Source organism: Nyctereutes procyonoides, unplaced genomic scaffold (genome assembly GCF_905146905.1).
Source record: "Nyctereutes procyonoides isolate TBG_1078 unplaced genomic scaffold, NYPRO_anot_genome, whole genome shotgun sequence".
NCBI classification, from domain to species: Eukaryota; Metazoa; Chordata; class Mammalia; order Carnivora; family Canidae; genus Nyctereutes; species Nyctereutes procyonoides.
The window spans coordinates 17996277-18023807 of NW_026575049.1; the positions used below are offsets into that span (position 1 = coordinate 17996277).

Consider the following 27531-nt stretch of genomic DNA (forward strand, 5'->3'; position numbering starts at 1 on the left):
CTCCACGCAGGGAGCCCGACGTGGGACTCAATCCTGGGTCTCCAGGATCACACCCTGGGCTGAAGGCAGCGATAAACCGCTGAGCCACCCGGGCTGCCCTTTTAATGCTTTTTTGAAATACTAAAATAAACAAATATTAAGCATTCCTTGTCATGACATAAAATCACAAACAAGCTTTATGTTCTGAATTATACATTTTTACATTTGAACAACACACAATAACTGCCACCATGAAAACAAAAGCACCGCAAGCAGGTCTGTCTCAGTCTCCGCCCTGCCCGCGTTGTCCCTGAAAGCTTAGCTCCCAGAAAGATGGTGACCTGAGGCTGCACGTCGGAGACCCTGGAAACAAACAAGTAGGCCATACCCTGATTGCCTTCAGCCCGCTGGACACCTTATCTTCTTGCACAACCGCGATGACCTCCTGCCCCACGTTGAGAAGCACCTTGCTAGTCACAGCTTCATTGGAAAAGTAGATCAAATCATCAATCATGCCATAATCGCTGCAGTACCTCGTCACCACACCCTGGAGGGTCTTCAACTTGGTGTCCCCTGAGACGCATAAAAAAAGAGGTTACCTAAAGCGTAAAGGCTAAAGCAGTGAACACTGCCGAGAAAGGGAAGCGTCCCTGGATGGAGCCCCCAGCTCACTGGAGCCCTCGGAGCAGGTCCCTCTAAGGCACAGGCGGTGGGCACAGCGGGTGGGCGTGGAGTCCACGGCCAGAGGCCTGGCTCTGACACCCCGATAGTCTACCGCCGCGTGGGGGTCTCTGTGCGCGTTCTCGACGGCGATACAGGGCCAGCCGCGGCCTCCACCCAATAGAGCTGCCCGGGCACAGGCCGAGCGCGGCCGCACAAGCTGGCCTCGGGGGGACCCCCGCGTGCGCACGCGCTGCCGTCACGGTCCTCCCGCACCAGGAACCCAGCCGCGGCGTCAGCGGGTTGTCACCTCGCCCAGCAAGGGGCCCGGGCACATTCTGGGCGCGGCGCGGAAGCCTGTCCACGCGGTGAGCGCTCCCCTGCCCCGGCAGCGCCTCTCCGGCAGGACGAGGCCGAGGTGCCCAGGGCGCGGGCACCGCCGTCGCGTGCAGTTCAAGTGGCTGCGGAAAGTGCGCGTTCCACGAGCCCGACGCCGGGGTCCAGGCCCTGGGTCCGCATACAGACGGCGCTTAAGCACGCTGCCCGCCCCAGGTCCGCCCCCGGTCCGCCCCTGGCCCACGGCTTCCGGCCTCTGGCGGCAACCTCACGTCTTCATAGATTAGAGGCAGCAACCGGAGGGCCACCGCTCTGGTTCTCACCCCGGAGGACCGGCGGGCTAGGGCCGCGTCCACACGGCACGTGGAGACCTGGACGCCCGAGGTTGGGGGGGGAGGGGCGGAGCAGCCCCGCGCTCCGGGTCACCGCGAGGGCTCTCGGGTGTTCCCAGAGCGGCTCCACGCCCAGCGCGGACCCGCCTCAGGACCCGCCGGGAGCGCCCCTCCCCCCGTGGCGTCACTCCCGGCGGGAGGGAGACAAGGCGACCCAGGGAGGCGCTCAGGGCCGGCATTCGGAGCCGCGCCGCCCCCCGCCCTGCCCCGCAGGCACCTTCCGCGAGCTCGAGCGCCTGCGGCCCGGCCTCCTCCTCAGTGCCGTCTGCCCTCCTCCAGAAGAACGCCAGCAGCTTGGCCGCGAGACGCAGCATGGCTCCGCTACTATTCCCACCGCCCGTCGCCCGCCACCCGCTGTCCGCACACGGCCACGCGCCTCCCGCCGCCCTCGACCAATGGTGTCGGCGCGAGCGCGCCTGAGCCCCTGCACCCTCGGCCAATGGGCTCCAAGTCCCCGCGCCTGCGCCCGCCCTTCGCACCCTCAGCCAATGAGCTCGAAGTCCCCGCGCCTGCGCCCGCCCTTCACGCCCTCGGCCAATGGGCTCCCTGCACGCGCGCGACCGTTAGCAGCGGGTGGCTGGCGGTTGGCGACTGTTAGCACGCGGCCCAGAGAGGCGAGGTGTGGGCGGGCTAGACGCCGGGCTGGGCACGTGGTGTCGCGCTGTGGGCGGGGCGCCGGGAGGAGGGCGTTGAGGGGCTCTGCTTGGGCTGCCTGGGAGCTCGTGCGTGACCCGCCCCGCCGCGCCTCCCGGCTCTGGCTGCGCGGTTACAGCCCTCGCAGTCGTTGGTTTTCTCCAGGGTCGCGCGTCTCTTACCTGTCGTTGCTGCTGATCCGGGCTTTGTACCTTCTTAGGGTGGAAAGGAGACGCGTGTTCGCCGAGCCCCAGTTGAGCTGAGCCTGCAGATGGCGGCGTGGATTCCGCGCACTTGTCCTTCGCGGAGACTCTCGGGCGGCCTCGGGGCCTCCTCTTCCCACCGCGCGGATAAACTTCTCCGGAACCGGCGTTTTCTCGCGTTTTTGTGCTAATTCCTCCTTAGCGTTTGTCTGGCTCAAAGCAGCGGCCTGCGCGAGACACCCGGGGGGGGGGGGAGGTACGAGTGAGGACCCGTCCCGTCAGCGGGTGTGTGTGGGGGGGTCCGTCCCGTTAGCGGCCGTGGCAGGGCGCACGTCCGAAGCCAGCGGACACTCCGCCTCAGCGTGGTCACCTGCGGCCGCGGCGAAGCTCCGTGGTGCCCCGCGTGGGGGCGGAGGCCGAGGAAGGGGCTGCGGGGCAGGCGCTGGCGGCGGCCCAGGCTCCCGCGGGGGTGGGGGGGGAGTGCGCTGCGCGGCCCCCCATGCGGCAGGCCTGCCTCCTGGACTGGTGCCCGCCGCCACCGCCGCTCCCCCGGCGGCGCAGCAGGGCGTCAAGGTCCGTCAGGGGCAGGCGGCGGCCTCGAGGCGTGGCTGCCCCGACGGGTCCTGCGGGCTCCTGTGCGCCTGCCGCTCTCGTGGCTGTGGCGCCTCAGAACCCGAGCGCCTGAGGCTCGGCGCCGACCCGTCCGCATCTGCTCTCACGGCGCGCGGCTTGCTCTGTGCGCAGCAGCGGATGCTCCCAGCGGGTCCGCCTCAGAGCCGCAGCCGGGGCTGCGTCCACGCCACAGGGCCTCAGGCCGGTGCCCGCCTCGTCCTTTTTCCGCCCCCGGCCGGGCGCCTCGGGCCCCTTGCGGCCGCAGCCCCCTGGCAGCGCTGCTGGAGGCTCCTTCCTCGCCTTCGGTCTTTGCTCAGGCGCCTCCGGCTCAGCGAGGCCCGTCCCGGCGCCGAGGGGCCTCGGGTCACGGAGGAGGGCTTCGTGTTGCGCGCTGTGCCCGCCGTTGCCGCCGCGGGAGGACTGCCGGACCGTGTGCGGGTGAGAGCGCTCCGGGCGGGCCGGGCGGCCTTTCCGGGAGGCGCCGTGTGTGAACGTGTGAAGGCAGCGGCGCTCTGGTGACTGGGAGCGCTTCCGAGCGTGGAGCGTCGATGGCCTGGGGCCCTGAGGTTCCGGCGGCGCTGCTGCTCTCCCCAGAGACTCAGTCGGGAGCGCGGCGCCGCTGACCCTGCTGACCGCGTCTTTCAAACAACCCCGAAGGGTCTGTCCGGCCACGTGGGCTCCTGCTCGCTCCGGCATCTGGGAGACCATCGAGGGGCGTCCTGGACTGGGCCAGGCCAACCTCGGGCGGGACGGAGCCCCATCGAGCCTCACATCGGCCGCGCTCAGCTCAGGGTCTGCTGGAGGCTCTGTGTCCCCCTACAGCCCCTCCCGGCTCTCCCCAAAAACCAGAAGAGACAACCAGCGAAGGTCGGGGGATTGCAGGTAGGTTCCAGCCCACTCTGGACTTCCCAGCAGGCGAGGAGCCTTCTCTTCCCCGGCGGGAGGACTCCGTGACAGAGCCGCCGTTAGGTGGACCCGTGCTTCGCTTGAGCTTTGTGTGGATCTGCAGCTTGAGGAGGGGGCTGTCCAGAGCGCCTCCGATCAGCGCTTCACAGCTCCCGGGTCCACAGAGAGCCCGTCGCTGTCGCCCTCAGGGCACCAGTGTCCCCGGGCCAAGTCTACTCAGTCCTTTTTCTTTGCTCAGTGAGCAGAAATAAAAGGCCCAGTGGGACCGCGGGGGCTGCCCAGGGGAGCCCGCAGCCACCATGCCAAGCAGGTCAGGGGCCCCGCCGGCCGCGCTGAGTGTGCAAATGCATGTGCGCCCCTGGGACGGAGGTCTTCCTCCGAGGTCACCAGACAGGGGATGGGCTGCCCGATAGGATGGATCACAAGGGCTTTGAATAAAAAGTTACTTGTTTGGAACCCTGGCACGGCCCGCCGCCCCGATTCTGCGGGGACCCGCGGCTGGCAGGTGCCCCCATGTCGCCCGCCTCCTCCCCCACCATCCCTGAGGGCTGAGCGGAGCGGGGCTGGGCGGGCAGGGCGGTGCTCCGTGCCAGCGGTTAGACAACCATGGATGGGCCAGCCCGCTGTCTCCAGCTCATTGACATTCGGGCAGCGGCACCCCTTCCCTGGCTTTGGTGCTGCTGCGACTTTTGTTCCCTGGTGAATAGCAGTTGCTGGAAGCCCGAGGCCGGATGGCTTGGTAGCAGCCACCTCTCGCCTGGAGACGGGAGACCAGGGCTCAGAAGCAAGCAGCTTAAGGTGCTTTGACCGGCGCAGGGCTCCTGTTGGTGCAGGGTGGGGTGTGGGGGGAGCCCGCATCACCCAGGCGTTACAGCCGCTTGGGGCTCTCTGGGAAGGTGATCGCAGCCCCTCGGGGGGAGGGGGGTTAAGTGCTGCTTTTTCCCTTTAGTTTTATGGCATCTCGGTGCGGCCGATGTTCCCCTTCCTGAAAACAACTTCCTTTAACTACTCTTGCTCCAGAGTGGCCCGGATAACAGCGGCAGAGGTGACCCCGGCTGCGAGTGCCACTGTCCTGGGGCTGCCAATGTGACGGTCTGTGTCCTGGGCACCATGACGCGGGACGAGCAGGGCAGGGAGGAGCTCGGTTATGATCGCATGCCCACCCTGGAGCGCGGAAGGCCTGACGCAGGGAGCTACGCCCTGGACACCAAGCCCAATGACCTCCAGCTGGCGACGAGGCTGCCCCCGTGCTTCAGTCACAAGACGTGGGTCCTTTCCGTGTTGATGGGGGTGAGTAGCTCCCCAGCAGGACTGGGGAGGCCTCCCCCTGCCACGAGCTGTCCCCTGGCCTAGGTGCCGTCCCCGGGGCCTGGGAGAGTACGCTTCCCGGACTACTTCTCCTCTGGAGCCCCTCAGGCCTGATGTGCTTACTTTGTGTTCTCTGGGCTCAGTTCACGAATGTCCAGCCCCAGCTACTGCTGGCCTCTGGGCTGTGGCTCCTCTATGTCCCACCAGGGTCGGGACAGCCCACGACCAGGCCTCCCCTCTGTGGGGTCATGCATTGCACTAGGGTAGCTTCCACCACCCTCTCCCCGGGGGGTCTGGAGTTGCCCTGCAAAGACAGGAGGAGGGGCCGTGCTCTGAGCAGACCTCTGGTCAGGGTCCCCAAGGAGGGAAGCCAGGGCCCTGGCACAGGAGAACCCTGCAGTCGGAGGGACAGGGCTAGCAGGAGGCAGGCCTGGGGTCGGGACATTTCCCGTCAGACATGCTTGCTGGGCACCGCACCTCTAAAGAGGTCACTTCCCAGAGCAGGCTCGCCCAGGCTGGGCCACTGGATGCACCTTCCTTCAGGGGGGACCCCAGGGCTCTGTGTGGCCTGGGCAGAGAGCTAGGATCCAGGCAGTGCCCTCCCCCCACACTGGGCTTTCCCAGGCCACCCCCCAGCACTCCCAGGGGTCCTGCCCACCCTTCCCTGTCCCACTGAGACGGTTCGCCCGTCCTCCCCGGGTGTGGAAGAAGCCTCTCCTCCCTGCTCCCAGGGTCCTGGACTCTGCGCTGCCTGCTGCTGCCTGTGGCTAGGACATACAATCCTGCTCATTTCCTCGCGAGGGCTGTGTCGTGGCTTTTCTGTTGCCTGGGCCCCAGGCCCCTTGCTCCCATCACAGTGGGGCGCACACACCCCAGCCCAGACCCTGGGGCTGGGCCTTTGACGCTGAGCCCCGCCCCAGAGCCTCACCCTCAGTGGTACAATCCCGTCTCCCAGGCCTGACGTGAGGCCTGGCTGCCCCCCCCAGCCAGGAAGCCCTTGGACCTGCAGCCCCTTCCTCGAGCAGTCATTTCCCAGCTGTCCACTTGGATTAGCTTTGCGGAGAGCACCTGATGGATGTTTGCCAGCCTCCGTGACGCCCAGGGGTTGGGATGCTAAGGCACCTGAAATCGCACATGGTGGGGTGTGTTCAGGAGAGAAGCACCTTTTCTTGCTTTAAATTTCTTTTTTTTTTTTTATTTTTATTTATTTATGAGAGAGAGAGAGAGTGAGAGGCAGAGGGAGAAGCAGGCTCCATGCACCGGGAGCCCGATGTGGGATTCGATCCCGGGTCTCCAGGATCGCGCCCTGGGCCAAAGGCAGGCGCTAAACTGCTGCGCCACCCGGGGTTCCCCTTGCTTTAAATTTCAACAGAGGTCTCTTTCTGTCTTCCCAGAATGTCGAGGCCCCTAGTCTGACACTGTGGGGGGAGTACGGGCTGAGGCTGTTTTTCAGAGAGGAGTCTGGTCTGGTGGGAACCGGGCGTCCAAGGTGGCATTGTACAGACTATTAAGTTGTAATCAGAGGACTTGATCCTCAAGTGCACACGCCTGTGTTGTCACTCGAATCGTGCTGTTTTGCAGAGCTGTCTACTTGTGACGTCGGGGTTTTCGCTCTACCTGGGAAACGTGTTTCCCTCTGAAATGGATTACTTACGTTGTGCTGCAGGATCGGTAAGCATCGCTCCTCTGTCGCGTCTTTCAGTACCGAGGTTTGAGGTGCATTGGAGTTTCTTTGCTCTGAAATCTGCGTGTTGCTTTCCGTTGCTCCTCGTTCAGTATCTCCCATTCTGACTTGAGTTTCAAGTAAGATTTTTACTTTTGAAGTGATTGCTGCAAGTGTCAGTCTCACTCCGCAGATTCCTTGATGGGAAACGGCCCTTGGGTTTCTAGTGGCTGTGAGCTGGCAGGGAGCCCGGCCTCTGCTCTCCTAGAACAAAGCCTGTTGAAAGAATGTGACCCATCCCCTGCTGTTCTCTCTGGAGCCTTCTAGGTGGCCCTTCTTGGGGGTCACAGTGACTTCTGACCCAGATGCTCCAGGGCAGCGCTGACCTCGACTGGATGTCTCAGCAAAACATCAGAAGTGGCAGGCTGAGGAGACAAGCATGTTCTTCCCCCAGATCCCCCTGTGCCCTCACAGGCCCAGCCCCAGGGCCCTCGTCCACCCACTGCTCTGCGTCCTGCAGGCTCTGTCCCCGTGGCTCATGGGGTCTGTGGGGTCCTGTTGTCCTCAGGGGTGACATCTGGCATGGCCCACAATGCCCAGGCTGGTGCCCTTCCTTCCACCTCCCCACTGGCCTGACATCCCCACACTTGCCCTCCTCATGCTTCACTTCTGTGGGGGTCAACTCTGGGGGTGTGGGTCTGACGAGAATCTCGTAGGGGTCCTGGGACTCCTGAACATTTCTTCTCCCTTCACACAGACACGCTTTTCCCTTTTGGGGTAAAACGTGAGCTAAGGTGAACTCTGCTGTTCTGCAGTCAGTAGAGGGGACAGTCTGGCTTCTAAGTGTGTTCAGTGAGAATAGCTTCCATTATCTGTCTGCTTTGTCTCTTCAGAAAAATTAAACTTTTCCCAGAATAAATCATTTTGAAAGGCACGAGACCTTCTACCATTGGCAACACCCCTGTGCCTGCAGACTGGTGGCACTTGTTTGGCTGGCATGTCTTGGGTCATTCTGGAAGCTTAAGCACTGCAGCCCAAATAGGGACACCCAGGGGATTCACCACTGGCTCACAGAGCTCTGGTTTCTTTTCAGTGCCTTCCCTCAGCAATCGTGAGCTTTGCCGTTTCACGGAGAAACATCAGTGCGGTGAGTCCAGTTTTCCGTGCGGTCTCTGCAGGTGTGGGGACAGCGCATGGCTCCCAGCTGAGCAAGAGCCCCAATGGCAGAATGTACCAGGCCGCAGGCTGGGGAAACTGGCCGAGGCCGCCTCTGGGACTGACGGGCACCCGCCCGTGTGTGTGTGTGTGTGTGTGTGTGTGTGTGTGTGTGTGTGTGTGATTGCATGCACACACGTATGTGGAAGGGTGTGTCTCCACTGCCTGCAGACCCTGAGCCCCCCCAGCAGGGCTTCCTTACCCTCACTCCACCCCCGAGGGGCTGCAGGGCACCCTCCCTGGCTATTTTTTTTTTTAAGACTTACTTATTTTAGGGAAGGAGAGAGAGAACAAGCATGGGGTGGGAGGGATAGAGGGAGAAGGAGAATCTCAAGTAGGCTCCCCGCTGAGTGTGGAACTGGATCTCATGACCCTGCAACATGACCTGAGCTGAAGTCGAGTCAGACGCTCAACCACTGAGCCACCCAGGTGCCCCCTTCTTGGGAGTTTTTTTTTTTTTTTTAAGATTTTATTTATTCGTGAGAGAGGCAGAGACACAGGCAGAGGGAGAAGCAGGCTCCATGCAGGGAGCCCGACGCAGGACTGATCCCAGGTCTCCAGGATCACACTCCGGGCCACAGGCGGCGCTAAACCGCTGTGCCACTGGGGCTGCCCCCCTTCTTGGGAGTTTTAATTAACAACCTGGAATTTGGTTCAGTGATGCCTTTTTTTTTTTTAAGTTATGTAAGAAAGAGTGAACCCTTGTCTTGTTTTCCAGATCCCCAACTTTCAGATCCTGTTTGTGTCCACATTCGCAATCACCACTACATGTTTAATCTGGTTTGGATGCAAACTGGTCGTGAACCCCTCGGCAATAGACGTGAGTCCCTGAGTAGGGCTGTGGGTCCCACCCGTTTTCCTGTTTTTTTTTTTTTTTTTTTTTCCTGGACATGTCTTCCTGCTGATATGGGTGCCAGAGCCCTGGTCCCACAGGTCTGGTCCAGAGAGGTGCTGTCATTAGGTTGGAAATGTGCAGTAGTCATGCGGTGTGTGTGTGTCAAAGTTCTTGAGTCCAAGAAGTTTTGAGAATTTTATTTATGCTTTTGAGAATGGTCTTTTTTATTTTCAAAGATTTTATTTGAGAGAGAGCGAGCACAAGTAAGAGAGAGGAGAGAGAGGGAGAAGCAGATTCCCTACTGAGCAGGGAGCCCAGTGCGGGACTCAATCCCAGAACCCTGGGATCATGATGATGCTTAACTGGCTGAGCCACCCAGGCACCCCATTGAGAATGGTCTTTATTTGTTGCGTTGATTCCAGTGGATGGGTTTGTTGGTAATATCTCTAATGTCTCTTTTACTAAGTATTTCATCAAATTTCTGATGCTGTTGACTGGAAGGTGCACTGTTACTGTGTGAACCACTAAGAAAAATGGAAAAACCTTCCCATTTAAACTACGATGGCAGGGACGCCCGGGGGGCTCAGCGGTTGAGAATCTGCCTTTGGCTCAGGGTGTGATCTGGGGATCCGAGATCGAGTCCCACATCGGGCTCCCTACATGCGGCACACTTCTTCCTCTGCTTGGGTCTCTGCCTCTCCATATCTCTGTCTCTCTTTCTCTCTTTTTCTGTGTGTCTCATGAATGAATGAATGAATGAACAAGCAAACTACAATGGCAGAAAAGTCTCGTATGAAAGAGGGCTCATCAGAGATACCTCAAAACAACAAACAAAAAGACCCTTCTGTTTTATGGGAAATGTTGAACTACTTTTTTTTCAAGATCAGGAAGAGGATGAGGTGACCCTGAGGAAGTGTCAGCCAGGCCCCTGAGGCAGAGGCATGAGCATTGTCCTGTGGATCTGGAAGGGACACTCATGTTGCCATAATCTGGAGGCAAAGGGATTCCTGCTGACTTGACCTCAGAATTCACATGTAGCAGGGTTGCTGGGTACGACAATTGTGCCGGCAACAGAACATTCTGGAAAAGTAACTTAAATACAGAAATCATTTTATAGTGATAAATGTGGAGTTCCTGGGAATAAGTTGGAAGGTTTGTGAGGCTGATTTGTAGAAAATCAAAGTCTTCCTGAGAATCAGGATGTCTTCATTAAAGCGATGCCACAGGTATGGGACCAGGAAGACGGGTGCCCTCACCCCCGACCAGGCCAGCCTGGAGCAGCGCCACATGGGGAGAACATGGCTCTGGACTTGGAAGAGGGTAGTGCTGTGACCCAGCTGTTGGAGCCCACACCGTAAGGGGGACCCCTTCCAGCTCCTGCTGCAGATCCATAAGAGAAGGTCCAGGGCAGGAGGCTGCTTTAGGCACTCACTGAGGAGTGAGGCACAGTGTCACCTGGCAGCAGGAGGCACTCTCAGCCTTGCTGTAATCAGAGGAGGCAAATGGAAGCCACAAGGAGATGGCATTTCCAGCATCACATGGGCAGAAGCCCCAGGTGCCTGCCTTCCATCTGAAGCGACTCTCACACCCTTTGGAGACAGTCTGGCATCTGAAGCAGCACATACACTAGGACTCCGTACAGCATCCCACACACAGTGCAGACCCCGGGAAGCACTGGTGCACTCGGCCACAAAGTGTGGCTCCAGCAGCCCTGAGTATGGTGCCCAAGACCCCAAAGCAAAACAAATACTCAAATGTCTATTGCCTAGGACTGTGCCCCCAACGACACAGAATGATGAAAGGTTGAGAACTGCACACCAGCCAGCCTTCTCAAGCGTGGCCGTGGCTGCAGTGCTGCCCGTCCTGGAGCTGGAACTCCAGTCTCCACCCCACCTGGGCCACCACACGGGAATCCACAGGTAGCCAGGCCCTCGGGTGGCTCCTGGCATCTGAAGGTCGAGCAACAGCCCACTGGAAGTGCTTTTGTGGCACCAAGGGCACATGGTTCTAAGGCCTGAACCACCAGTGTCTGGGGATGTGTGTGTGTGTGCATACACACACACACACACACACACACGGGAAATAGCCATGAGTAAGACATGACCTTTCAGGGCTGTGACTCCCACACCCGGCTCCTTGCTTGTGTGGGGCCCCAAATGCTCAGCCTCTGCCTGCGGGCAACCACATCTTGATGTCCCCACGTGGTATATGCAGGAGAGCTCCTCTGTTCCCTGTCCTTCCCCCATCTAGCTCCCCATGAGTCTGCCCAGCGTCAGCAATAGGGCCTGTCTCCCCTGCATTCTTCAGGGGTGGATCCAGATGGCTCACGTCCATGGACACATCTCTGCAGGCGTCTCCTACGCCAAGGAGCACGCTCTGCCTGCACTGCCTGCACTAGAGCAGGGCCCGGCTCTCACCCTCCCGGCCTGCTCAGGCCCCTCAGATCCCACAACCTTCCCTGCATTTGGTGTCACCAGTGTTCCCCTGTGTCCCAGTCAGACGGCCCCAGTGGCAGCAACTCATTACGTCCCTTCCCCTTGTCTCATCCCTGATGCTTCTGAGCACGTGGTGCTCCTCTGCCGCCTCCTGAGCTTCCCGCCTTGACAGCTGCCTGCTTTTGCCCTTGGCCTATCTGAAAATCAAGGTTGTCTTTCTCCTCGTGTCCAGGACTTGATTTTACACAGTACATGTGTCCCCCCTGCTGCTCCCCACCTTGTCTGGGGGCCACACCGCACGGCCTTGGGCCAGAGTCACATCCTCCTCCTCCCTCAAGGCTGACCTCTGACTTTATACTTTGGAAGGGATTTACGGAGTTCCTCAGCAACTGTACCTGGGGTTGCATTATGGTTAAATTCATAGAATAATTTTGTCCCAAGTAACATCTTTGTTACATTAATCATCCCATGGAAGAGCCTCCTGGTCTCTCCACTTATTCAGATCATCTTCTGTGTCCTTAGGGCCTCAGTTTTGTGTCTTCTTGGTCAAGTAATCACTACGTCATTTACAGATTTTGTTAGTATTATAAACAGTGCCTTATTTTTTAAATTATATTTTCAGATGGGTTTTTGGAGTGCAGAGAGAAGGTATTGATTTGAAATTTTTCTTTATTTTGAAATATGTTAAGACTCAAAATAACTTGCACAAAGAGTAGGAGAGTTCCTGTGTGCACCTCACCCAGCTTCCCCAAGAGAGAGCGTCCCACATGATCAACCAGGAGATTGACCCTTGCTGCTGAATATTCACTTAGGTGAATTTGCAAACTACCAGTTTTTAAATAAAAAGGGTATTTCATCAGTTGATTTTGTGTTTGGAAACTTTGCTGAACTCTCTTATCCTTCCTAGTTGTTGTGGATTGTATTGGTTTTCCTGTGCAGGTGAGCTCGTCATCTGTGAGTGTCCTGTCAGCCCTCCAGCCTGCTCTTTCTTGCTGCGCAGCTGCAGTGGGTCTGCAGCACGTGGACAACAGTGGGACATTTCTGTCTTATTCCTCACCCATGAATTGCATCCAGAGTCTCTGTTGCATTTTTGATGTGTAACTTTTCCCAAGTTCCCTTGTTCCCTTCAAGTGCAGGTTTACGATGAGGTTTTCATTTTAAAAACATAAATAGGTGTTGAAGCTTAATAGTTTGGTTTTGTATGTGTTCAGATGACGTTTTCCCACTTAGTTTATTAGATTGATAGATATTTCTGGTGTTGAGCCTTTCTTTCCTTTTTTTAAAATTTTTTTAAATTTATTTATGATAGTCACAGAGAGAGAGAGAGGAAGAGACATAGGCAGAGGGAGAAGCAGGCTCCATGCACCAGGAGCCCGATATGGGATTCGATCCCGGGTCTCCAGGATCGCGCCCTGGGCCAAAGGCAGGCGCCAAACCACTGCGCCACCCAGGGATCCCGAGCCTTTCTTTCCTAGAATAAAACTTCCCTGATGGCACCAGTGTTGTTGTGGATATTCTGATGCAGTGACTGGCAGGTATGGTGGTTAGGATTTCTGCATCACCTTGAAATGGGCCTGTTTCCCTCTTTCAGTTTTAGAGTCAAGGTTACGCTGGCCCATAAAGTAAACTAGGCAGCAATGACCTCTTTCGTGTTTAGGAATTGATAAAATGAACTGCTTCTTAAAGGTTGTGTAGAACTTGCCTGTAAAGTCATCGTCACCTGAAGCTGTGGCTGAGGGAGGTTGTTGTTATTAGCATGTGTGTTCTGTGTCGTCTTGTGTCAAGGTCTGACTTTTTTCTTTTTATTTTTTATCAAAAATTTCCCCATATGGTACAGTTTTTCAAAATTATCAGCATGTAGTAGCTTGTAATGCTGCTCACTATTTTATGTGTGCCATCTGTGATTTCTCCTTTTCATTCCAGAATTTTATTTGTGTCTTTACTGTATAGACCTTACTCATCCATCCAAAGAATCAGCTCTTGTTTTGTGAACCTCCTTTGGTTTGTTTCTGGTTGCCATTCTCTCTTTACTGGTCAGTTTGTCCTTCCCTCACTTCCTATGTCTCTGGGTCTCTGGGCTGCCTCTTCTGTTGGCGGGTCAGTTGGGATGCTACCTCTGTTGAGAGCTGGCAGCCTGGCTCACTCGGGGTGTGTCCCGTCCCGTCTTAGCTGCATTCCAGATTCTCATGTAACGTTTTCATCTTTGTTTGGTTCTCAGTGTTGGCGAGGTTCCCCTTTCGCCTCTCCAGACCCACTTCCCACGCCCTGCCTCCCCCTCCCTGCCTGTGCAGAGCAGACTGCATGGGTGGGCCGGAAGGCTCAGAGAGATACAGATGGGGCACTAAGGAGTAGTTGGTGTGCCCCGTCTCCTGCCTCTGAGGCCTTGGGGGTGGCAGGATGGGGCTGTGTCCTCTCTCACAGTCACTCCTGCCTCCCCTGGTCCTCAGTGGTTACTCCTGCCCACCTGCTAGGTTTCCCTTCTTCCCGGCTCAGACCTGTGAGCTCTCCTCTGGTTAAACTTCCTCCAGTCCCTCCTCGTGGCTGTCCCTGGGTTTTTGCTAGGACCCTCCTGAAACAGATATGAGATTATTTTTTGAAGTCTTCCATTTGTCGTGTTCTGATATCATTACTGTCAGAATGCACAACTTGTAGTGTAGATTTGTTGGAATTTACCAAGGCTTATTTTGTGGCTCAATAGATGGTCAGTTTTTGTTAGTGTTTCACCAAATACTATATTAAAAAAAAAGTTCTCTGTTTTATTTTGCATGTAGGGTTCTGTAGATCAAACGTCAGGTTCATTTGATTTTAAATGTAGGTTTTATTACCACTAAGGTCTGGCAAGGCCTGAGATCAGGAGACAGTACCATTGGGAGAGCTTGTCACTCACAGCTCCCAAGAGAAGGGGGCAGGCCGTGCCCAGGCCGGGGGCACTGGGGGTCGCCCCAGGAGGCAGCGCAGGAGGGGGCCGGGGCAGGAGCCTGTCCCGTGGTTTCTGGAGGAGGAACAGACAAGGCAGGTGGACGGGCTCAGGGCTGGCTCATGGGAATACCGTCTACGGGCTCCGGGGCTCCCTAGTCGCCGGGCACCTGCCCTGGGTGGTGGGAGCAGGTGAGGGAGGCCCCGAGGGCGGGAGCCCCATGGAGGGTGCTGGGCGGGGGCTCTGGGTTGGCTGCTGTGCATAACCTATAGTTAAATTGACTTTTTTAAGTTTTTTTTTTTTAATTTATTTATTCATGAAAGACACACAGAGAGAGGCAAAGACACAGGCAGAGGGAGAAGCAGGCTCCTTGCAGGGAGTCCGATGTGGGACTTGATCCTGGGACTCCGGGATCATACCCTGTGCCAAAGGCAGACACTCAACTGCTGAGCCACCCAGGGATCCCTTAAATTGACTTTTTAAAGGATTTTGTTCTATGATGATTAACACAGGCACAGATTCCTATAATTGCCAACACGATCAAGATATGGAACAGTTCTATTACCCGGGTCTCTTCAGTTGTTGGCAATTATGCATAGAGCTGTGTAAAGCATGCAGGTTTTGATGTGAACATAAGCTTTTGTATCTTTAAACACCCAGGAGGGGTGAACCACTAAGGAGGGTTTAGCTCAGGGGTCAGCAGACTGCAGCTCAATGGCCAAATCCAGCCTTTGAGCTAAGGATGGTTTTAAAAGAGAGGAAAGAAAAGACCTACGTGAGTCAGAGGTGATATGTGGCCCTGTGCCTAGCATCAGGCCTTGGACAGGGGAAGCTGCCCAGAGCTTTGAACGGGCTTCTAAACCTGTCCATAGGATCATCTACATTTACAGAATAAAGGTGAAGAGAGCCAGTTTCATAGACATAGGTCTTCTCTTTGGCAGATAAATTTTAATCTGATTCTGCTCCTTCTGTTGGAGCTTTTCATGGCGGCCACAGTGATCATCTCAGCACGATCAAGTGAGGCGCACTGTAAGCAGAAGGTAGGTCCAGCCCTGTGCTGCATGGGGCACACAGCAGGCGCCCCAGAGCACTCACTCCCCTGAGGGTGGTGGGCTGCCCCAGGGCACCCTATTTGGCCCCATTCTCCAGGGATTCATGAGGCTCGTGGCCTCGGAGGCAAAGTGGAAGGTGCAACACGACCTCCCCATAGACTGATTCTGGCCCAGCACCACTGCCCCACGCTTCCCAGGGAGAGACCGAGTCTGCTGAAAGGGTCACCTCGTACATACACTGGGATCGCAGGGATTAGTCCTATTTTCCTGACCAGGGAGAGCATTGGGCCCGGAGCATGGTTGAGCGGTGGCCGAGACACAGCTAGCTGGTGCTGAGAGCCTGGGCTGCGGCTTTCCTGGGCACACCCCTGCCCCTAGCCCCTGCAGCGGCTCTCCTGAGGTGCATCCCCCTACCACAGCACATGCAGAGTCACCAGGCCAAATGTGTTGTTTCTTTTCAGGGTCCCATGTTGGAGAGCGCCAACATTTTGTACGAAGCGGCATTTCCTGCCCGGGTCCTAAAATCCTATTCAGTAAGATAAATGTGCCTTTCTCCTTGTTACTTGATTTACTAGGGGAGGTCCGTGGTGATATCCTGTCCCCAGGGTTCAGGAGTTCCTAGTTCACCGCCTCACTCTCAGGAGGGTCCTGGTTGGCAGGGTGGTGATGGGGCCGCCCTCCATCCTTACCTGCGTGCTTTCCCCCTCGTTCTAATAAACCTCCCGCTCTGAGCATGGCACTCAGGATCTCTGCTGGTTGGTTCTGTACTTTCTGCCATGGTTTCTGGAGCTTGTGTCCCTAGGTCCATATGGGCTTCCTCCTCTCATCCCTCAGCAACTTTGCTGATGGCTGCCCCTGTGATGCCTGTGTCGCCGGGTCCCAGTGCCAGGCTCCCTTGTGGTCAGCCTCAGACGCTCAGCTCTGCTTGTCCTTGGGTTGGGGATGCTTCTTTCAGCACCCTGGGACTGTTGTCCTCTCTGTGGCCTGGTGGACAGAGTCCCTCACGTGCGGGCCCGCATCACCGCGCTGCATGTTTCTACCCAGTTTTAACCACTTTGTCTCTTCCAGCTTCTTTGCCTTCTCTCCTGTCTTTCCTGTTTTTAATTAGGGGGGAGCATCTTCCTTCCTGTTCCTTGCCTTTCTCCTTTTCTCACTAATTTTGAGCTGGAAACTATGCATTTTTTCCATGTTCTTTTAGAGGTGGTTCCCAACATTTCAACATAGGTCGTGTGGCTCTTTGGCCCTGAGCTCTTAGAACAGTCCCTTCATGCCCCCTGCCCCCCTGCCACCTGTCAGACACTCCCTGGGTGATGCTACCTGTGTGTCTGCCCCCCAGGTCATCGAGGTGATTGCTGGTGTCTCTGCTGTCCTGGGTGGGGTTATCGCTCTGAACGTGGATGACGCTGTCTCGGGGCCACACCTCTCAGTGACGTTCTTTTGGATCTTAGTGGCCGTGAGTACACCTTGGTGGCCCTTGTCTGTTTGGCTGTGCAGGCCAGCAGGCTGCTGGCCGAGCCCTGGTCCCCTCTCACCAGGACAGTCACTGTGGGCCTTGGAGCTCAGCTTTGGAGGTTTTCGGGTGGGAGAGCAGCTGGAAGAGAGGGTGGAAGGTGGGTGCCAGTGGACCAAGCAGGACACTTCGCCTTGGCCGCCCTGCCTGGGTCCTCCCTGGGCCCACAGTCAGAGGGATTTGAGAATCAAGGCTCAAATGGGTCAGCAAGTTAACTGTTTTTATACGAACCAATAGCATGGTTTCTTGTCTTGGTGGTTTTCCTGGCGAACACTTACTGGTTTTATTTTGTGCAAGGGTACGAGGTGTGATATGTTTATCTTGCTTTGTAATGTGATTTGTTTTGTAAAATGCAACATATTTATGTTATCTTATGTTAAGTATTACTGTGGTAAAATACCTAACACAACACTGGTACTCGGTAAGTGCTTGATATACATGGTCACTACGTCCTGTATGGTTCTTTTGTTGTTTTATGAGCAATTCTAACATTGGTCATGTAAGTTAATGTTGTTTAGTGTTGAACTGAAATGCCACCTATGGGGCTTCTAGCCCAGTGCCTCCCATTCTCAGTCTTATGCAGCCATGGCCAGTGTGGGCCCCTCACAGCCACATGGGACAATTAAGATCAACCCCAGCACATCCAAAGTCCCATAGTCCTGGACACCGCAGACACCTGTGCCCAGTGCTTCTGGGCGCTGTCACCCCATGGTGGCTGCTTTGCAGCATCACTGTGGCACATGGTGACGCCTGCAGGAGGGGCTGGTTTGTCCCACCTTCTGTCCAGGGTCATCCTGTATGAATGAATAGGACGCAGTGAGCATCCCTGGCCTCGTCCAGGAGCTCTTCCTGAAGCTGCCTTGGAAGCCTGGCCTCTGCCCTGACCACTGGCACACTCAGCTGAGGTGCTGTGCTCCTGCTGCATCCCAGGGCTCAGAGCAATGGCGCAGATGCCTGTGCCCAACCTTACTGATCCCTGGGAATAATGGTGGAGATGCTCCCCAAGGACTTGTGGGGAGAGGGAGGATGTGGGATGGACAGCTGCCGGCTGCCAGTGCACAGGTCGGGCTTGCAGAACAGAGAACTGGCCTCGTGCCTGCCCCAGCACACAAGTGCAGCTGTGAAAATGGAGGAGGCACGTCTGCATATTTAACCTCTCAGGTGACGCGGAAGCACCTGGAATTATGTCCTTGAGTTATTGCAACAGAGACCAAATACCTGAGGCTGATGGTGAAGAGACTCGCCTGAGCAGCCCTGTTAACATGCTCAGCGACCCCCCCAAGCAGTCACCCCCAGACCAGCCTCCCTGGGCCTTCTCTCTGCAGATGCTCCCAGTCCCCAGCTGTGGAAGAACTGGCCAGGGGTGAGGGGAGTTTCCCTGGTGGGGAGGGCTGAGTCTGGGGACAGTGGGAGAGGCCACGGTCATGGAACAGGTGGAGAGGGTCAGGGCTCGGGGCCTGGCTGTCCCTGCAGCCTCCCTGGGCTGGGTACGTGTGTGTATGAACAGGAGTCTCTTGGCCTGAGTCACTTCCCCACCGGCTGCTCCATGTCCACATGCTCTCCTCATGGACACCTTCGCCCCCCACACTCCTTAGAGGGAGGAGACTCCCTGGCCCCAGGCCCACAGCAGCATCTTCAGAGTGCCAGTGTCCCCACCTTCCTTGGCCTGCTCCCCTGTCATCCTCCCTTGGCTGTCCAGGCTCTCAGCCCTGAGCCTGCTCACCCTCAACCCAGAACCCTGAACCAGTGCAGATACGTCCCCGGTATCCGGGGGTCTCAGCTGTTCCCACCCAGGGTGTGGTCATTTCCTTTTCCTCTGTGGGTGTGTGGCTGGGCCATGAGCTCCCTGGGCTCCTTGCGGAGGATGGGCTTTCCTGCTTTGCTTTTCTTTTTTTTTTTTTAATTTTTATTTATTTATGATAGTCACAGAGAGAGAGAGAGAGAGAGAGGCAGAGACACAGGCAGAGGGAGAAGCAGGCCCCATGCACCGGGAGCCCGACGTGGGATTCGATCTCGGGTCTCCAGGATCGCGCCCTGGGCCAAAGGCAGGCGCCAAACCGCTGCGCCACCCAGGGATCCCCTGCTTTGCTTTTCTCTGCCAGGGATGGTGTGAAACTAGATCCATCTCCTTCACATAAGTGGAAAAGGACATCTACCTGTTATGAAAGGGCAGAGGTGCCCATCCAGTGAGGAGCCTAAAGAGCCCAGCTAACCCCGTGGTCAAACCCCGTGGTCAAAGTCAGTGTGGTGGGTGGTCCTGGGGAGGCCTGTGTCTCCCGAGGCTCCCTAAGTCTGACGCCGAGGAAGAGCACAGTGGCCCCGGCTGAGGCCAGTTTGTGGCCAGCTGGTGCATCTGATGACGGGGGACGAGGCTCTCTGGTCAGGGAGACTCCTAAGTGCAAGCAGGGTCACCCAACTGTGTCCTGTGCCTAGAATGAAGAACATGTGTGATGTTTGGTGGGGCGCTCGCTGAGAGTGGTGCGGGAGCGTGCCCTCTGTCTCTGCGGTGCATGCACACCTGTTCGGGACAGCGTCCTGTGTCTCCGAGAGCCGACGAGTCCGGAGGTCACAGCAGCGATTCCAGGGCACACAGGCACTCTGGCTGTGGCTCCTTGAGCTTCTCTGCAGCCTTGGAGAGGCCATCCCGTGTTGCCCCACTGGCTCCAAGGATGCACAGGGGAAAGCAGGAGAGGGCGTGACTGCAACCTCAACCATCACCCCTCAAGTCGACGTGTTTTCTTTCCTTTCAGTGTTTTCCAAGTGCCATTGCCAGTCACGTCACAGCCGAGTGTCCCAGCAAGTGTCTGGTGAGTGAAGCCCTTCCCAGGAGCCTGAGGCCTGCTCTGCGGTGCCAGGGCCCAGCTTGTCCCACCTGGGCTGCCGCGTGGTGGGGCAGTTCTGGGAACCAGGCTGCGGGCTAGAGCAGGGGGTGGCCTGGGGAGGCCCCAGTGTGGCTCTGAGGGCAGGACTGTCTGTGGAAACAGAAAGTCAGGAGAAAGTCTGTGACTCAGCGAAGAGCCTCAGCCTGCATCCTGTCGGGTTGTCTGTTGTTGACAGGGATAGTTGCTAAATTTGGGCCAGAAAAGCCTGCATTTGTACTTGGCAGCACCTGTGTGCAGCACCGGCCCAGACCACCCAGGCATCGTTCTCTGATGGGGCAGAGGTTAAAGGAACTGGTTTCAGGGCAGCGCGAGGAGGCCACCTGTGCATGTGTGTTACTCATACAAGAGTGGACACTTGTATCTGAGTTGGGGGGACTCGTGACACGAGCCGTGCTCGGAGCTTCTGGTAGCCCAAGCGCAGAGAGCCTAGCGGGAACCGCGTGCCGAACCCAGAGGCTGCCTGCCTGTGCAGGCAGCGGCTCCCGGGCCCCACGGGCTGGCTGGAACCGAGTTCTCGTCTGCTTCCCTCAGGTGGAGGTGCTGATCGCCATCTGCAGTCTCACATCCCCGCTGCTGTTCACGGCCTCTGGGTACCTGTCATTCAGCATCATGAGAATCATGGAGATCTTCAAAGATTACCCACCGGCCATCAAGGTACGTGTTCTTTTCTCTCAGAACTCTGTACAGATGTGGCCTTGCTGCCCTGTGGGCCACATGGGAGCAGGCTCTGCCAGGACGGGTGGTCCAGCCCAGCGTCTGACCCGCGTGGGGCCCAAGCTGCATCTCCTTCACTTCTGTGTGGACAGCCAGGTAGTGTCTGTCCTCCTCTCTGGTGGGCGTGTGGCCCCAGCTCTGCACAGGCTGCCTCTTTTCCTAACTTTGGGCATGGTGCCTGGTCTCGAGTGGCCCCCTGCCTGCCTGAACACCCTCTCAGCCCCTCTTGCTTCCATCCTCACCGTAGAATCCGTTATTCATCCAGTCATGTCACAACCTTACTGGAATTTTTGTTGGAATCACATCAGGTTTATAGATAAATCTGAGGGGAGTTGAGGGGTTTTCCACAGATGAACATGCCCATAACCAGGACTCTAGAGTCTCTCGATAACCCCCCCATGACTGTTTCCGCGGGCTCAGACACACATCACCAGGCTGTCGCTTAGATACCTTGTGGTGTTAACCGGCAGGTATTGTATTTACTCCCAAATGTTTATCATGAGAAATTTCAGATATGCAGAAGAATGGAAAGGATTCCCCAGCAGCTTATACGTTGTTTATACACGTGTTTACACTGACGGCTGGGAGCACGGACGCATGTGCGTCATTTCTCGGAAGCATCTGAAAGGGAGCAGCAGGAGTCTGACGACAGGACCCTCCACCTTAAAAACCTCGGCATTTCCAAAAGGACTGCCTTCTCCACAGACAGCCCACGTGGTACCTGACAGGCCTGAAATCATCACGCGGTGTCACCCTCAGGCCATGTGCACGGATCGTCCCCCAAACTGCGCCCCATGGGCTGGAGCTTTTGGAGCAGGGCCCAGCCGAGGGCCACAACTTGCCCTTGAGTCTCTCAATTCAGGACAGTCCCCACCTCTTCCCCCAAGACACTGACTTTTTGGAGTCCAGGCCACATGTCTAGGAGAAGGTCCCACTTGTGCATCTCTTTCCTGTGATGCCTGTAGGGGTGAGGTCAGGAGGAAGTGCTGTCCCCTCCCACCTGGTTTGGCAGCAGCTGCCAGAGTGCTCCCAGGTGAGTGGCTCTCGCAGGAAGGAAGTGACCACAACTGTGGTATGAGCCGGGCACCGGTGGATGCCGCGTCCTGGCACCTTGCACGGGGTTAGCCCTGGTGCCTGACCCTTGTCTGAGCTGTTGTTTTACACGGAGGAGTAGAGAAAGATGACCTGCCTGGCTCTCTTGTCCCACATCCCCGACGAGCTGGCACACAGTGTGACGGGTGCTCCTCTTTGGAATGCCGCTGAGGACTCCTGAGCTGGCCCAGCTGTGGCCAGAGGAGGCACCTGCCAGCCCTGTGCTCCCTGAAGTTACCTCGAAGCCTCTGCTTGCAGACCTGCCCCTGCCCCTGAGCTGCCTGGGCCCCTTCAGAGAGAACCGTACACAGAAGTCAAGCTCTGGGGGCTCTGTGTGCTCATTCTTGCTGGGGCATCATTGTTTCTAAGCCTCTTCAGGAGACAGAGCTGAGAACTATAGATTTTACTTATTTTTTCAAAGATTTTATTTATTTATTCATGAGAGAGACAGAGAGGCAGACTCCCTGTGGGGAGCCCAATGTGGGACTCGATCCCAGGACTCCAGGATCACGCCCTGAGCCGAAGGCAGGCGCCAAACCACTGAGCCACCCAGAGAGCCCCGAGAAATATAGATTTTTAAAGGCCTTGTATTTATATTGTATTTCCAATTCAGAATTTATGTACTTGGGCTTTTTTGTTATATTTGCATCACTTTTCTCTTCAAAAACCTTGTTTTCTGAGAACATTGAATATAGTCACTATTTTATCTTATAATACATGTAAGAATGTTCCCAAGTCTACCAGCAGCACACCTGCTGAGTGAAGTCACAGCTTCCTCTTTTTTTTAATTTTTATTTATTTATGATAGTCACACACAGAGAGAGATAGAGAGAGAGAGAGAGAGAGAGAGAGGCAGAGACACAGGCAGAGAGAGAAGCAGGCTCCATGCACCGGGAGCCCGATGTGGGATTTGATCCCGGGTCTCCAGGATCGCGCCCTGGGCCAAAGGCAGGCGCCAAACCGCTGCGCCACCCAGGGATCCCACAGCTTCCTCTTAACCCATGTAGGAGGTGACGTCACTTATTTGAGGAAATAACCCCCTTTCTGCCCGTGGTCATGCTGTTGGTCTAATGTGCGCTCAAATTTAGTATTTTCTGTTTGTATTCCTCAGTACCCAGGATGGGGGCTCTTCTGTATTCTTTAATTATGGGTCGCGTGATGATGTCACGCACTCCCGGCCTGTTCCTGGGGCAGAGGTAGTTACTCTCTTACCTGATGTTACCAAGAGCTCCTCGGTGCACACACGTGGTCTTGAGTCTGTGCGGTGCGTCATTAGGACGGTTAGCTCGGAGAGGGCCTCTGGGTCAGCGGGGACACGTGTGTAGTTTTATTAGATGGTGACGAGTCCCCCTCACAGGAGGTCCCAAGTCCCCTGGGAGCTCCTTCTCCACAGCCCGCACACAGGGTTGTCAGGCGGGCGAGCCAGAGCGCCCGGTGTGGCAGCCGTGTGTGCGTCTCTCTGGACACAAGTGCTGTGGGGCCTTGGGCTGTGCCTGGCGGTGCTGGCGTGTCTTTCCGGGTGAGCTCCTGCCCACTTTCCGGGGGCTTTGAGCTCCACCAGTGTTTGGGGGACCAGCGCCCTGTAACAGCAGAGCCAGGAGGAGGCCTCCGCGTGGTGGCTGGCCTGCCTTTTGCTGGCTGTGATTCTGTTATGAGGAAGTTTGTTTTATGTAGTTTGTCAGTGTCTTTCTTGCTTCTGGATTTTAAGGCGCGATGAGAAAGGCTCTTGTTCGTGTCTGGCGGGAGTTTATCCTGGAGTGCGGGGGAGCCAGCCTTTCCTCTTGAGGGCTTCAGACGCCATCCACTGGGACGCCTATCTTTCCACCCTCATTGGAGAGGTGGCCCTGATCACACGCTGAGCGTCTGTCTGTGTGGGGGCCCGTTTCTGCGCCTGACGTTCTCACACGTGTGTTGTCCGGTGCTGCCCTGTTCCTATTGTGAAAGTTTTATTACCGGCTTCACCAGCTGGTGGGCTAGTCTCCTCATTGCTGATCACTCTGGGTTACCTCACTTTTGTGTATTTGTTTTTTTGTGTTGGACATTTTTGAATCAACTTTGCCTGGCTCCAGAAACCACTCTTTCTTTTTTTTTAAACTGGGCTTGGGTTTAAATTTATCTTTGAACTTAAGGACAGGGCTTGTGTCTCCTTGCTGCCTTCCTACAATGACACTGTACAGGGCTGGGGGTTTTATGTTAACATTCGGGGTGTGGGAGACTTGGCTGTGGGCCCCTGGGGCTGCTCACAGGGCTCAGCAGCCTGCGGGCTACCTGTAGATCATCTGTTAAAGCGAGGACAGCAGAACTTCCAGCAGAATCGATTTCCTCGACTCCCATTCATGAGACAGAAATCCCAGTGCAGAAGGGGCAGGTACCTGCGGTCACTCCACACCAGCTCTGGGGAAGCTCCCGGGAGCCCCAGGGCCAGGGCCAGGGCCTGCCTGCATCGCCTCGCTTGGTTGGGGGAGTGGCCTCAAGGGACCCCGGGCAGCGGCCATGCTGCTCAGCACTACACCACCTCATGTCTCGCCAGCAATCCTATGACGTGCTCCTGCTGCTTCTCATGTTGGAGCTGCTGCTGCAGGCTGGCCTCAACACGGGCACCGTCATCCAGTGTGTGAGCTTCAAGCTGGGAGCATCCTGGGATGCCGCACAGACCAGCCAGCAAGAGCGCCCCCCAGGGGAGGTGAGTGGCCTCGGACTCGCTGGCTGCCCTGTCTTGGTGGGGTGGCCCTACACACAGCTTCGTTCCCGGGAAGCTACCACAGCCGAATGCCTTCAGCTTTACTCACGGACGTGGAGAGGAAGTTGGTCAGCCTCCACACTGGTCACAGAAGTTCCCTCCCTAGCCCCTCGTGGGGGCACCGACTCAGCTCCTTACAGGTGTGGCATCAGTGACCTCTGGCCCACAGGCTCTGGAGGTGACGTCATGCCAGCCCCCGTGCCGGGCTCATGGCCACCCGGACAGTACTCTGCCCAGGTCCTGCCCTGTGCTCCCCATGAGCTGCCCGCCCACAGGTATTTACGCTGTGGACTGAGGAGGCTGCTGGAGGGTCCTCCAGGGCTGCCCTGCGTGGACCAGGCCCTCCTCCCACCCGGTGCTAGCAGCCCCAGGACCTTTGTGCGGGTGCACCTGTGCTCCTGCTCTCGGCCCCTGCTCAGCAACCCTAGTCCTCTCCAACTGTCCTGGGCTTTCCTTCACGGAGATCCAAGGATGGTGCCCTTTCCTTGTTTTTAACCAGTGAGGGCTGGTCTCCGTGGGGACGGCTCTACCCCCAGGCCTGGGCGGGGACCCCAGGGAGCTGAGTGGTGAAGGAGAGCTCCCACCAGGTGCCAGAGGCCTGGGCAACTCTAATTTTAGCAACTGTCTGGTGACCTGTGCCTCAAGCACTCTCCTTCCCTGGGTGTCAGGCCCCTCGTCTGTGGGGGTGCCGGGCCCCTACCCCCGGGAGGAGCTTGGAGGGCCTGGCCCCGCCCCGTTTATTCCTGCACCATGGAGTATATCCTTGCCCTGTCTCTGAGTATTTACTGGACACCTACTATATGCAGGTGCTCCTGCCACGGCGGCCTCCCACCCCGACCCAGAGCCCACCCTGCCCTGGCCGTGTTCCCACGGGGTATGCGGGCCGAGGTGCTGGTCAGTGGGGGCGTGGAAGACCAGGGACATCTGCTTCCCCTCCTGGGAGTCCAGCACTGTTTCTGGTCCTGTCACAGGCTGAGAAAAGCCCACGAGTTAGCAGAGATGTCCTGCCCACCTGCTGTTGCTCCGGGGCCCAGGAGGAATAACACTCTGCCTGTTTGGCCACAGGTGTCCAGGAGCCCACTGAAGGAGTTCGACAAGGAGAAGGCGTGGAGGGCCGTGGTGGTACAGATGGCCCAGTGAGCACGGGCGGGGAGACCAAGGCAGGAGCAGGGACCCACCTGGCTAGTTGTCATCTGGCTACCACTGACTTGCCTTCCACCTCCGTCCAGGCCAGGCTGCAAGGTGGAGTCTTCATTGCTTAGAGTAGTTTAGTTCTCAGGCTCGTGTTGACTATTTTGTGCTTATCAGTGTGTCAGGTCCTGGCCGCCCAGGCGCCCCCAGGGCGGTGGCACGGGGCCTTCAGGTGAGGAGGGCAAGCAGGAGCCAGGCCTTCCAGGGCCGAGGGGCATCTGTTTGCTCACAGGTGTGGCCAGCCGCCTGGCTGCTCCCCTGCACCTGGCCGGCCTCCCTGGCCCGTTGTGGAGGAGGCAGCTCGCCGGCCGTGCACAGCCCCACAGGGGTCTCACCAGCTCCCGTGTTTGTCGTCTGAGCCCAGCCGGCCATGCACGGTTTCTGACAAGAGAGCAGAGCTGCACATTCCCGTCATGTCTCATGAGCCAGGGGCGCCCCCACGCTCACAGCTGTCCCTCTGTGAAGCCCATGTGCCCAAGTTTCCACCTCGTTGCAGAGGGACCTGCCCTCTCCATGGCCCTGGTGTCTGTGGCGCCCCTGGTACACAGAGACCCGGGTCAGCATTGGCTGCACTGGCACCAGGGGGTTCCCAGCTCCTGAGCCCTTTGCCAGCACCCATGCTGGGAGTGACCCTCGCCACTGTGACAGCTCAGTGTTCTTTGGGGTGGGGCCCCATCCAAGGCTTTGAAAACTTGGGCCACATTTCGTGGTCTCGTCGGCCTTGGTGATGTGGGTGGGGTTGGTCCCGTTCCTCCTGTTGTGGGTTCTGCTTTGACTCCGGTTACCATGCCTGAAATCGCAGACAGATGCCCCCGGGACCCTCGGGGCATCAGCGTCTCCGTGCACTCCCTGACCTGACCCAGCTGAGCCCGGGCCAGGGGTCTCCCCCATCTGTCACTGCCACCCTCCCCCTCGGGCACACAGCAGAGGCAGTCTGTGAGAATAACATCCCCTTCACTGAAAAGCACCGCCCAAAATTAGATTGTGTGCCTCTCCTTGTCCCCTGAGTACACCTGGAACTTCTGGGAGGACAGTTACCTTTCCCAGTGGACCTGGTCACTGATGACTCCTCCGCACCCTTCCTTCCAAAGTGGAAAGTTCACTGTCCCATGTGTCCTTCACAAGCCTACACATGCCTGCGCTGGTCTCTTTCCTTCCCCTGGAAAGAGTGAAACAGCCCTGTGCTCGGCTGGGAGGTGCTAATGCTTGCTCTTTACTGAGCTCGTGGGTGAGGACATGGGGCTGCTGGGTGTAGACTCCATGATGTGCCCTGCTTCCTTATTTCCCAGCACAAGTGACTGGCTGCCTGTCTTCACCACCAGCTGGGTCATTTTCAAACAGGAGGAATGCAGGTGAGACATGGAGAGGTACTTGGAAGCACTGATGGCTTCTCCTGCACACGTGTGCACGGCCTCCCCCAGCACCCCCCCCTCCCCCCCGCCCGAAGCAGCACAGGACATGCTGATGTGTTCCTGGGTGTCCAGAAAGTCTGAGTCTTAGAGCCAGAATTAGACGTCTGGGGGCTCAATACAGGCTTGTAGTTTATTTCAGAGAGAGCTTGAGAAATCCAGGCAAATGGGGGTTTAAAAATTTATAACTCCATTTACATTTTTGTCTGATACAGTTTAGCATCTCCTGAACAATAAATGCTAACATGTAAATGCAGCCTATTTTATTTCGGGGCTCTTGGGTTCTGAAAACAATGAGAGGGAGAGCGTAGGAGGGCAGGTGGAGGGGAGGGCTGGGAGTGCCTCCCCAGCCTGGGTGGGGGGCCCCGGGGACTGCCCGCTGCAGAGAGGTCTGCTAATGCGAGTGGGGGCAGCTCCACACTTTGGGGTTGACTCGGGAGTTAGGTGCAAGATAAAGGTAACATGTAAGTTTCTGAAATCTACCAGTGGGAGAAGGTCTTTTCTAGTCCCCCCTCCTTCCAGGAGGTGGGGAGGAAGAGTTGGACGCTGGGGACTTCCGGGTGGTGGGGTCACAGGGTGGAGCTGGAACTCGCAGGCGGCAGCATTGGCCCCATGAATGACCTGGGGACACCAAGGCCCCCCGGGGGTCTCTCCCCGGACCCGAAGTCCTCCGATGGCCCTGGTTGCCCAGTGTGCAGTCCCCCGCCCCGTGCTGGGGACCCGGGAGTGACGGTCGGAGGGAGGCCTGGGGCGGGGCCGGGGCTGGTTGTGACTCTCGGGTCTTTATGACTTGGGGCCTCTGACTGCCGGGGGGGGGGGGGGGGGGGGCCTGTGTGACCCCAACAGC

The 27531-nt window shown here is 57.2% G+C and overlaps 2 protein-coding genes across 2 annotated transcripts in view; one reads left to right on the forward strand and one right to left on the reverse strand.

The window, feature by feature from the left end:
• The window catches only part of MOV10L1 (Mov10 like RISC complex RNA helicase 1), a 69854-nt gene extending 68173 nt beyond the window's left edge, over nt 1-1681 (reverse strand). The window contains 2 exon segments of the mRNA XM_055328553.1: nt 368-552; nt 1585-1681. Coding sequence (XP_055184528.1) covers nt 368-552; nt 1585-1681 — 282 coding nt within the window.
• A 2715-nt stretch (nt 1682-4396) lies between these two features.
• Nucleotides 4397-27030, forward strand: MLC1 (modulator of VRAC current 1). Its single transcript, XM_055328700.1, has 12 exons — nt 4397-4519; nt 4742-5011; nt 6611-6700; nt 7786-7839; nt 8626-8727; nt 15036-15134; nt 15608-15679; nt 16483-16599; nt 19407-19463; nt 20070-20192; nt 23875-24027; nt 25150-27030. The coding sequence occupies exons 2-12, from the start codon at nt 4832-4834 to the stop codon at nt 25222-25224; spliced, it is 1122 nt and encodes a 373-aa protein (XP_055184675.1). The 5' UTR covers nt 4397-4519; nt 4742-4831; the 3' UTR covers nt 25225-27030.
• Nucleotides 27031-27531: the final 501 nt, after the last annotated feature.

Bases quoted from the DNA above. Each gene is read 5' to 3' on its own strand.
- MLC1 (XM_055328700.1), top strand. From the start codon at position 4,832: ATGACGCGGGACGAGCAGGGCAGGGAGGAGCTCGGTTATGATCGCATG. The intron at 16,600-19,406 runs GTGAGTACACCT...CTTTCCTTTCAG, and splicing joins TCTTTTGGATCTTAGTGGCC to TGTTTTCCAAGTGCCATTGC. The intron at 20,193-23,874 runs GTACGTGTTCTT...ATGTCTCGCCAG, and splicing joins ATTACCCACCGGCCATCAAG to CAATCCTATGACGTGCTCCT.